The 12,043-nt window shown below is 38.2% G+C and overlaps 1 protein-coding gene across 1 annotated transcript in view; it reads left to right on the top strand.

Annotated features, from left to right (window-relative positions):
* Positions 1–327: 327 nt before the first annotated feature.
* The window catches only part of rims4 (regulating synaptic membrane exocytosis 4), a 36,903-nt gene continuing 25,187 nt past the window's right edge, over positions 328–12,043 (top strand). Inside the window, exon 1 of the mRNA XM_032549435.1 lies at positions 328–1,514. Within this exon, the coding sequence (XP_032405326.1) occupies positions 1,418–1,514 (97 nt within the window). The 5' untranslated portion in view covers positions 328–1,417. The remainder of the gene's footprint in view (positions 1,515–12,043) is intronic.

Genomic DNA, 12,043 nt, shown 5'->3' with positions numbered 1-12,043 from the left:
CCAGGCTGTCTTTTGTCCTCTCTGCCCCTTACAGCTAATTGAATGTCCCTTTCCACCGTCTCTACATCCTGAGTCAGGAGGTTGTGTTGCTGCTTTTGTGCTCATTGTATCTGTGTTGTAATGCATGTTTTAAATATCTTTGCTGAAAAAAATGTCTGATCAGTTAAAGGAGGCAGCGGAGAGACACTGTAAACTTGCACTGCCCTTCACCGCCTTGATTTCCTCTTAGCCACACCTATCTTCCCTCATCCACGTTTTGATTGGTCCAGCTGCCAGCAGCAGTCTGCTAACTCTCCCTCCTCCATCCCTCTCTCCTCCATCCTCCCTCCCTCTCTGTCTCTGCCGCTCACCAGTGAATGAGTCCGCTCAGAGTCTCGCCGTTCCGTAGCGCAGCCTCTTCCTCTCTTTCTCTTCCACCGTTCTCTCTGTCCTTCCCTGCCTTTGGAGCAGACAGAGGAGCATCAGCACGGCAGCGGAGCCACACAGGAGCAACGGAGAGGCCTGGAAGCAAACGAGCTTCTGAACATTTCCAACATCAACAGATGCATCCAACGTGAAACAGTTCCAAAGGCAGACCGAAGCAACAGATTGCTCTTTAGGTGCAACTGTTGCTGAAACTGATGGTGGCCCACCTGATCTGAGACGAAGCTGGCATCTGCGGATTTGGGAAGATAATTTCTCTGAATGAAAGAAAAGCACTGACTCTGCCCAAAGCAGGAGGAACCAGCACTGCCAGGCACCGAGGAGAGAGGTATTTGATTCATTTGGGAAAGCAAGACGGTTCATGCAGGGCGTGAACATCACCTTTACCACCCCGTCGTTCATCCTTTTGCGGAAACCAAAGGTAACAAGTCATTTGGATGTTCAAAATAGATGGAGGATGTTAGTTCCGAGGTAAGCTGTGAATCGAGAAGAGCAACATCAAGTCTAATCGGTGCAAAGATGCAGGTAAGAGCCACCAAGTGACGGCAGTAAATCCAGCAGGAAATGACTTCTGAAGACCACAGAGGGTAAAAGAGCAGGATGTATACAAGTACCTACTGAAGAACGAAACCAAGGAGACTCGCAATGACTGGCAGATGTTCTTCTCCAACACAAACTGCATGAACACGAAGAAAGAAAACATTCGTATCTCGCTTCACTACTTTCTTTTTCCTAGGATGTTTTGCACCTGTGGAGCTTGCTTCTTTAAAAGCATTCAAGCCTTTCCTCCTCCGTAACTTTTGCTGCAGCTAAATCTGCACCGATTGAAGTCGGTGTTGGCGTTGTTGTTCCGACTCTTCTTTTCGGGGTGAAGCGGATCTGCCGTGGGGGCAGCTGACAGCCGTCCAAGACGCCGCGAGCCGTACTCCGCGTGAAGAATGCCCAGCCGCGCTTGGCCAAGCCGGCCGACCCGGGCCCGACGGCGGGCCTATACATGGAGAGATCGCAGAGCCGCATCAGCCTCTCGGCGTCCTTTGAGGCCCTCGCCATCTACTTCCCCTGTATGAACTCCTTCGACGAGGACGATGGCGGTAAGTGGGCACGAACACACACAGCAGGCTTGTTGCAAAAAGCAAGTTGTCAATTAATCAATTAAGAATTTAAAATAAACTCAATAATTTCCATTTGCATGAGTTATTTTTACTCTTTTTCTACCAAAAGCTGGATGATAAAAGTCTTCAGTCTGGTGTTTTGGTCGCCATTTTTTGAAGGACAATTTTGTCCTTCTAAAAATTTGTTTTATTTGTTTATTTAAAATGTCTTTCTGTTTGGGCTTTGAGTATGTGTTCTTGCATCATTGTGCCTTTACCATTAAATTACTTGAAAATGGTCTCAAAACAACAATATTATCGTTTATCGCGATAACTTCTGGGACGATTTATGCCCAGAAGTAAATCGTCTTCTGGGGATAAGCAAAGTATCACTTTTGTTGTAATATTTCTCGATCCATTCAGCTTGTTGTTGAGCTGACTGTTTTCACAGTTCAGATGTTTTTAAATGACATTTTAATTCCAATATTGGATCAACATTTTTAAAGGACTTTGGTTTACATTAAAAATGCAAGTTTAGAAGTGGAGCTAAAATCTTCAGTTAATGAAAGGATTATACCTGAATCTATCATTTATCCACAGTAAAAAGTAAACACCAGTTTTTGTGCCTCCAGCTGCAGGTAAAGATGATGAACCATTTTGGATTTCACAGTATCAAACAAAAAGAAGCTTAGATGAACTAACTAGTTGTTTCCTAAACCGAATGATCCATTTTCATGTCTTGGGTCTCAGTTGACCACTTTCTGAAAACAGACATTCATTTTTACAATCAGATGATTCTACTTTAGTGACATACATTCTGTTAAAATCGAGACATTTTGGATAAGTTTAGAGGAAGAGGAGGAGCCTGTTGGTGGATGAGTTTATGATGATGTAATGCTTTTTGATCTGGACTGGTATTATTGCTGAATTTTATTACTCCTGGTTTGTCGTCACACTAATCGGGTCTGGAAAACGGCAGTAGTAGATAATCTTTTCGATGCAGTCTCATGTGAGAGATGAAGAAAGATTTTTACTTGGATGTGGTTCCAGTGGCATTTAGAGTAAAGTTTGAAATGTATTCTGCACATTATTCAAGACTGGAACATAATGAAATGAAATGGTGAAATATCAGTAGCATACCAATAACAGGTTATAATAATAACATCAAATGGTACAGAAAAGCACAGAACGATTCACACCCTTTGAACATGTTTTGCTACATTACAACTTTCTTTCTTTTTTTTTTTTCTCTTTTTTTTGTGGGCTCTAGTGTCCCTTTTTTAAAGTAGGCTGACAGGAAAGGGGGAAGCAGAAGGGGGAAGACATGCGGTAAACGTCGTCGGGTCCGGGAGTCGAACCCGCGACAGCCGCGTCGAGGCCACGTTTTGCCTGAATGTGGGTCGCGCTAACCCCTCCGCCACCAGGGCACGCCTAACTTTCTTTATTTTATTGGGATTTTATGTGATAGGCTCAGAAAGTTGTGCATAATTTAGAAAGTAAGAGGAAAATGACTCATGGTTTAATTTTTTTCACAAATGAATAACTGAAGCGTGTGGTGTGCTTTTTCAATCTGATTCCCCGAGTCAATGCTTTTCGTCTGTTTGCATGTGAATGTGAGATGAAAACTCACAAACTGATTTTTTTCTTTTTTACAAATTGTTTTCAAATCATTTGCATAGGCTTCATAGTTTTGCCATTATGGTAAAAGCAAAACTACACGTTCTGGAAATCTTGAGGACTAAAGGTATAAATATTATAACCTTACCCTGCAGCGTCTCTCATGCCTGTGTAAGCGCTGCTTTTTGCTTCAGCAGCGTTTCTCGATCCGGCGCTGAGCGCTGCAGCCGAGCAGCTGATGATTGCGTGTGCAGAATGTCATGATATTTATTATGGCTGCCATGTTAATCTCTGTCCCAGTGCTGCAACCACAAGCTGTGTAATGTTTCTGGGTGGTTCCTACTTTAAAGTGGCCGTCAGCACAAACACACATTCAGGACATTTTCTCGTGTTAACATCTTAGTCGTTGTTTTGATCACGTTTTCTTCTTTCTTGTTGCCTTTAGAGGTCACCAGCAGACCAACCATCCCAGACACACTGCTCCACCAACCCTCTGCTTATCGTGCTTCACCACATCCACAAACCTCCCTGGTCTCTGTCGCTCCTCCTTGGCAGCCATGCATCCACCATCATTTATCTAACATGCCTCTCCTTTGCACATCTAAGCTAAGACTAGTTTCTCTAAACAGCTCCATTTGATTCTTTGACTCAGTTATTTCTAGTCACGTCCATTGTGGTCACTCCCAAAATCAGAACATCTTCCAAACCAGATTATAGTAAATCTCACTACTGTCATGTAAACCTTTTCTTTCATTCTTCCACAGACTCATCTCCTTCACATGACGATTCTTTTCTCGTTTTCATTGACTTTCCTCCTTCATGTTTCCAGAGAGTTCACTCTGTTTCCTGAGCTCCCTACTGGTTCTTAGTTTGATACTTTAGATCATTGACCACAAATGGTCAAACTGGATTAATATTGATCAGAGAAGAATCTGCAGATATTACCTGGCAACATTGGTGAAATCAGTGCAGTTGACAAACTCAGTGATCCTCTCAATCCTTTGGAAGACAGGTCATCTTCTGGTGCCGATTCTGCAGAACTTCAGCGCAGGAGTCCATGCAGCCAGAGGGGAAATCATTCCTCATCCCGCTTTGTTTGGCAGACATGGACTTATAAAAAAGATACTGAACACCAAAAAGGTGACTGGAAATAACTTGTAACAAATAAAATATGAAGATCAATTCAGATTTCTTTTCGTCTGTATGAACACTAAATCTATAAAAGATATTTCAATTTCTTTGAGCCCATTTTCTGCACTCTTGATTTGGATCAAATTAATAATTTGGCAGAATCTGGTAATTTCTCAATGTGCTTAGAAATCAGAACAATTAAATCATAATGTGCTTTTAAGATTAAGCTAACAGTAATCTGTGCATAATCAACATGAATAGTAATTTATTGGATGACGAAATGCAAGATGGGTGTTTATAAAAATAAGTTCATATTTCTACTCTCTCTTTAGAACATATTAATACATTTTACTACTGTTCTTTTGCTTTTTTGATGCTTTTGTTTTCATTTTATTTTGTTTGAATATAGCTTCGTTAATTCTTTTATTACACTACGTTCAATAAAGTCAAACCAAACTGAATTAATGTTTTTACATGTTTGTTTGTTTTTTTTACAGATATGTCTCGTTTTTATTTTTAATATAAATATTTACTGTAAATGACACTACTTTACGAATTCTGTTGTAAATCATCAGCTACATCTCCTGTCGTGTGTGTTGATTTTTTAAAAATCTTTTCCATCAGATGAAAATTAGCCTCATTGGGTAAATCTGGCATATTTACGTGTATATTAATAATTGATTAATTTACACTGTCCACTTCAGGAAATAAATAAAATTCATAGTAACTTTTTACAACCTTTAAAAAGTTTTATACCTTGATACTGGTAACGTACTGAAGCCCAGTTTACAAGTGTATTTTTAAACTAACAAAGCAGAGACACACAGATGGTGTAAGAAAAAAAAATTGATCAGGTCATTACCAAAATAAGGTTTATTTTCATTGATTAAAATAAAAACAATGCTGAGCGTTTTGTTTGTGGAGTTTTGCTTTTTGCAGGTTTTATTATCATGTCTGGACACAGATTGTGAAAACGGGACTTTATGTGCTCAGATACACAGATGATGCTCAGCAGTTACACACAGATTTGACAGAAGTGTATGAGGTAATCAGAGCGAAGCGGCAGGCCGTGGTTTGTGGCTCTCAGACTAATTAAATGCTAATATGGTTGCTGATTGTGGCTGACTGCAGCTAAATAGAGGCCTGATTGCAGGTTAATTCTCGCTCTCCGCCTCTCTGTCTCAGCGTCTCTCTGTCAGACTTTCATTCTCTCCGAGTCATTTGCCCTCCATGATTTGAAAACCCGGTTTGCAGGTTAATTCTGTCCTTCCTTCACAAATTGCCTTTTAATTGCTTTACCACTTGTTTTCTCTCCACTCCCATTGCTCTCCCTGGTCCCGTTCACGCCTGCGTTTGCACCCGTCTGCTGCAGTACTCATAAAGTTGAGATGAGTTGAGAGTCGGTTTTAAAGCTTCAGACATGAAATGAGATCAAGCACCTCTGAAGGGAGCGCGGCCAGGTTGTGGCTACATCTTAGCAAGATGTACGAGGATGAAACTTTGACTATAAATAAATGATCAACTGCTGGTTTGTGTACTGCTACTTTGAAACCCACATTTATTCATACTGGCAACGTGACTGTGAGATTTCTAAACGATCCCCTGTGTTAGAGTCTGGCTCTATGGCAGATTAATTTAATTTATGTAGCATTTCTACTTTAACTTAGGCCTGTCACGATAACAAATTTTGATAAACCATAAATTGTCCCAGAAATTATTGCAATAACTGATAATATTGTTGCTTTTGAGACCATTTTTGAGTAATTTAAAGGTAATAATGCAAGAACACAGTCTCAAAGATCAATAAACATTTAACACTGCAACTGGAAGACATTTTAAATGTCCAAAAAAATAAACAACAAATAAAATGAACATAGTTATTTAATTGTGCTATAAAATGACATTATGAGCCTGGAAAACACATAATAGCGCCTCTTTAAGCTCAGCAGCACATTGAGAGGTGGAGGAAGGAGTTTGGAATCGAACTCACAACCATTTGATTGTAAGACCATTCATAGGTCATGATCAAAAATATTTGTCTCTTTGTCTTTAGCTGCTCAGCTCTCACTCTCAGTGGCTTCACCCTGCACACAGCAGAACCTTGTTTTGATTGGTAGTTTTGATTGGCCAATCACATGGGAGAATTTTGGATCGTACCATTCTGTGAAAACAGCGGGGGAGGTGGGGGGTACAAACATGGCAGTCCGCTCCAGATTCTGTCCGTCTTCTCGGGAAGAGAGTGTGTCACAAAAACAACAAAAAACAAACAAACAAAAAAACTTCAACATGACTGACACAAAGCGACACCTGGTTGCAATTTGAAGATATTTCATAACATCATAATAAATTATTATTCCGTCTACTGGATGTGTTTGTAGTGTTAAATAGAAAGAAAGGTTTAATTAAAATACTACACAAAGTGAGAAACCCTGTTTATGTAACAGACCAAATACATAAAAGTGAAGCATAAGGCATTTTATAAATCACTGAACTTCATATTTTCCACGTTAAACTAAAATATGAGGCTACAGACAATAATAAATTAGAGTCGGCTCTTAAAAAGTGAAAAAGTACAGAAATCACAGCACTATGCAGGCAACTATTTTTAGTTCAACTTTCCCTTATTGATCAAAAATTACTTCTTAAAACAAGATGACTTCAAGACGTGATATAAGAATAAATGAGAATAAACATAATATTAATGCTCATGTCTCTGTAATCTCACTGATGCTCGCTCTCACACGCTGCCTGCTGGATGTGGTATCTAGCACCTCAGGTGTTTGATTTCTACGTGACAGACTGACTGTGGAGATGAATCACCTGCCTTGAGTCGTAAATGTAAGACATGACAAATTGAATGTTCACTCAGGCAGTCATCGATCCCCCGTTTCATCGCCCTGATCAGCATTCAGTACCTGTTCATCTGAGGAACAGACGTTAAAAGGTTCCCAGGAATTTAATTTGTTTCTAAAAATCGGAGCTGTATTTGGTCTCTTTCTCATGTTTCACTTCTCATTGTCAGTTTTCACACTTTTTTGTTGAATGTACACTTGTTGCAGTCAGCTGTGTCTCTGTGCATGAAAATGGAGCGAAAAAGGAGGGAGAAGTGTTTGAGTTTAGCTCAGTGAAGCATTTTACTCTGTTTCCTCCTTCAGGAGAGGAAAAGCCAAGCTCTGCTTTTCTGGTGGGTTTCTTCCTGTTTGGCTGCTAAATTATGACCCGAGGTAACAAATCAAACTGGTTTTATTTCACGATTCTGGGAAAACATTATTCACTTTATAGCAAGGTTTATAAGTAATGGCTGAATGTAGTTAAACTAGACCTTCATCTTTTATAGGATTTCTGATTGCTTTAGGTATGAACCAATGAAAATAAATAATTCTAAACACTGAACTTCAATGTTCAAAAATAAAGATAAAGCAGAATCACGGCCTTTGATTTTATCCTGTTATCTGTCCTGTTAGCTGAATAGACACAGGAAATCAGGCGTTTGGGGCATGAATGTGATAAAAATATCAGCGTTAAGCAGAAATAATTCAGTGAGAATTTCTGAAATTCACACAGAATCCACTGTTATGAAATGAATCCAAACCAAACAGTTCAGATGTGGAACCACAAATTCATGCTGCAGATATAAAATATAAATTGAATTATTTCTGGAAAAATGTAGCTGTTTGTTCAAGTTCTGCAAATTTGAGCTTTAACCCTCTGATGCATGATATATTGACTATACAGTCTTCCATGACTGGGTCTTTTTGGACCCGTTGAAATTCAGACCCACTTCAAGGTGGTTTTATAAAACACATATTCCACTAAGCTTGAAACATTTCAAAGGAATTATATCTGGATAAACTCCCATTTTTCTGTGTGATATTTATCAAGGGACGGATTTCTGGCAGCTTTTTGGTAAAAATGTTATCTAAATATTTCTCAGACACAGTTAGAAAAAGTAATTTCTTAGTTTCAGAAATTCGCAGGAAGAATTTCAACAAAAATTATTTAACTAAAAAGAGTTTATGAAACTTTCAGTGTGTCATTAAGATGAGTTTACGGTTTAATGCAGTATTACTGTTTTTGCTTATTGAGTGTCCTGCAAAACAGAAACTTTTTATTCCGATGAAAATGTAAATATCTGAAAGAAAAATATTCTCCATGGAAAGTTATTCATCATCTCTTTTTCTAGTTATACTCCTTTTATGTAATATGATTCAAAGAGTTTCAGCTGATTTACTTTATTTTCTGTAAATGGATTCCCTCTTCTGTCACTTTCTGTGTATTGAAAACTTTGATTATTTCATATTTTATTTGTCTCAACTTTATTTTCTAAACTTAAACCCACACAGAGACCAGTCAGATGCAGTGAGGGAAGCATAAAAATAAAAATAAAGAACAGCTGGAAGGCTCCTAGCCACTGGGCTGATGAATGTTGTTAATGTTGTATAGGAGCAGATAATGAGACAGAAATTCATACGAAGCTGATGTCAAAGAGTTGAAGCGTAGTGAGGAAAAAGATGTCAGACTGAGAGAAAACAGATAAGTCTCTCGAGTTCTTCTGAGCTGAAGAGACGACCCAGAAAAGTCAGGATTAAAAAATGGACTGCTTGGAAAGGAGGTCTACTCTATAGGGAGGAGGAGGAAGAGGAGGAGGAGGAGGAGGAGGAAAATGGGGTAAAGAGGAGCTGCAGGTGTTCATTTGTTACACTGTATGGCAGCCAGGAGGGCATTTTTCACTGTGTTGTAGTTTAATCCAGGAACAGCAGCTGTGCTTGTTTCCCACCATGAACTCCAAAGCTGCAAAACGCAGCAGTGCACATCAGCGGCTCCACTTTCCACTGAGACGTTAAAATATACACCAAAGAGAGCCGGGGGGGGGGGCAAGCTGCTGATGCTGGGGGGGCGGAGGGCTGGTGGCTGCAGATTCAAGTCCTTCCCACTGTACACTGCTTACAGAAACATGAGACATGGGCTATTTAAAATGAAATATTTAGTTCTTAGAATGTTCTTTATAGCTAATCATAAAACATTGAGCATTATGTGCTAAACCTACCTGAAATTTATTTAAAGGGGAAGTATTATGTGTTTTGCAGACACAGTGTGTAAATTTTATACCATAATTAAGTAACCATGTTATCTTCAGTTATTATAAAAATGTGATATATATTAGATATACAGTAACTCAAAATAAATTTGCTGATGTAACGCCTTGAAATCAGGCCTCTGTCTCTTTAAGAAGCTCCTGGTCTTTCTGAATCTCCGCCTTCAGGAAGTCATCCCAACATGGCTCCTCTATTAACGGAGATATTAACTGTCCCTCATGTTAGGGTTAGGGTTATACGACTGAGCTCAAAGAAATGCACCTAGTTTAGTCAAAGGTATGGAGAAATGTGTGATATTTTTGATTTAACAAGCTCCAGTGACGTCTATGTTGGCCAGAGAGACTCAAAATCTGCTTTAAATAAAAATCAGGAGTTTTTCCCTTTAATATGATGCCAAACACTTTGACAAATGTCCAACTGGACATGCACCAGAATCAAAAAACAGAATTTGTCCAAAGGGATTGTTAACCTTCTGAGCTGATGACCTGTTTGCATCCTGATGGTGGATGTTTTATGCAGACATGATTACAGACATGGAAGAGTGAATAATCCTACAGAGTAGGAAGCAGCAGGGTAAAACATAAAGCAGAAGTGAAACTGACACAAGCTTTAATGGGAGACAAAACCAAACAAAAGGATCCGTGAGATTCCTCTTTAAAAGTGCAATTGGAAAATGATTCACTTAGTGGCACAGCTGGTGGAGAGCCGGGCTTTGTGTGGTGGTGACAGGAAGAAAACCTGAATATGTTGATCCGACAAACTTCGACATCCACATCCCATTGTCTCTGATGACAGCTAAAATCCTCTCCTTCTGCTTCAGCACACACAACATTGCTCTGGTTTGTCTTTTAGAGGTGAAATATAAATATTAATCAAGAGTAAAACTAGGTTATTTGAGCTATTTTTTCCTGGAGTTTGTCTTTTTACCATCTTCTCTCCCTCCTTTCTTCTGTAAACTCATTGATAAACATCGTCTCCGTTTTCTGGTCTGACTGCTGAGGATCTTTGCTCTTTTATCTGAAGACTCTGTTATAATTTTCAGCAGCAGATTTCAGGGTTTGACCTGCTGAATTAATCAATCAGTAACATCAAATTACTTAATTGATACGCAACAAGCAAAAAACAATGGATCTCCATTCAAAAATAATTACATTCTTTATTAATCCTACTTCAGGTTAATGTTTTGTTCCACAAACAGTCGCCTTACTCTTTTTAGCTACTTTGGTATTACAGAAGGAGATACATATTTATTTAAAAAGAGAATTTTTATCCATACTGGGGCCTTTGTTGAAACTATGTGAACAATATGACATTGTTGTTAAAATGTGGAAGAGGAAACTTTCAATGTTTTAGCTTTGGATAAATTTATGCAGATCGTTGGTAATGAAAATTTTATTTTTTTGGTATTTTTTCCTGGTCCATAAAAAATGTAACAAAAACAAGCATCCAGTTCATTTGTGTTCATTTTCTTTTAATTCAAAAATAAAATGTAACAAATGCTGATGATAAAATACATGAACAGTAAATCCTCTGATGTAGATATAAACTGAATGTCCAAGACCTTTACAGGGAATGCAAAGAAATGAAACTTTTCCACATTTTGTCTTGTTAAAACTCTGGAAGTTCATGCAAAGATTTGAAATGGGTTTAAATGGAGCATAATCTCAAATAAAAAACAGAAAAATGTAGCATTAAATAGATTTTAATTTGTTTTCACTTCCTTAAATTGGAGGAGCCTGAATGCACAGTTTAACCTGAAACTGTTCACCTCAACAAAATTAGATTTAAAAGTATTATCAACTAAAACATTGATAGAAATGACACAAAGAAAAATTTTCAGAGTTTATTCAAATAAACCTTTATATTGTGTGAGTTTAGTTTACTAATAATGAACGCTTAATACTTACCTTATTGAATATGAAGGACTCAAATTATTTGGATGTGATTGTTTACCAAGTAAATAAATAATACCTACAACAATCACATGTCTGGCCTGTTAAACAGCAGAAGTTTGTATTTTTCTGTGTTTGCATGTGCAGCAGCTCTCCCATGTTTCACCAGGAGTAAAGAAATAAATACACCTGGCAGTTCTGGCCAATGCATGGTAGCCGGCTGCATTATGGGCCGCATGGCCGTCCAAAAATATGGGAAAACAGAAGGGAGTAAATTTTCTGAAAGGTTTTTCTCTCATATATGCTGACAGTTGGCTTTTGGTTTTAAATGCATTTATTTAAAGCAGATGGATATGGGCTGGGAATTATGATGAGAATTTGTAAATATTCAACGCACCATATGGAATTTTTTAAATGTAACCTTTTATGAAATATATATTCACTGTGTTACTTTAGAGAAATATCTTAAAGGGGAGCATCTGGAAAGTGTTTGTATTATTTTATTTGTGTACTTTTAAGCGCATCCGAACTGAAGATTCCTTGAAAAGTAACATTATTTTTTAAGTTTCCTCACTCAGTTTACCTTAATTTATCACAAATGTATCATGTAACACAGGGGTGTCCAAACCTGGGACAAAATCGTTCATTCAGAAGAACTCGCAGCCAAAAGACAAAACAAGAAGAAAACTGAAATTAAGCAAATAAAATAGTCAGATTTTTTGTAGAAAAGTTAAGCTCTCAGTCAGTAAAAACCTCTAAATAAACGTGGTTCTATTATTATAAAAGCTTGGTT

The sequence above is a fragment of the Xiphophorus hellerii genome, chromosome 20, assembly GCF_003331165.1.
Source record: "Xiphophorus hellerii strain 12219 chromosome 20, Xiphophorus_hellerii-4.1, whole genome shotgun sequence".
NCBI lineage: Eukaryota > Metazoa > Chordata > Actinopteri > Cyprinodontiformes > Poeciliidae > Xiphophorus > Xiphophorus hellerii.
The sequence above is the reverse complement of the archived record's forward strand: the minus strand, read 5'-3'. Positions and strand labels throughout refer to the sequence as shown.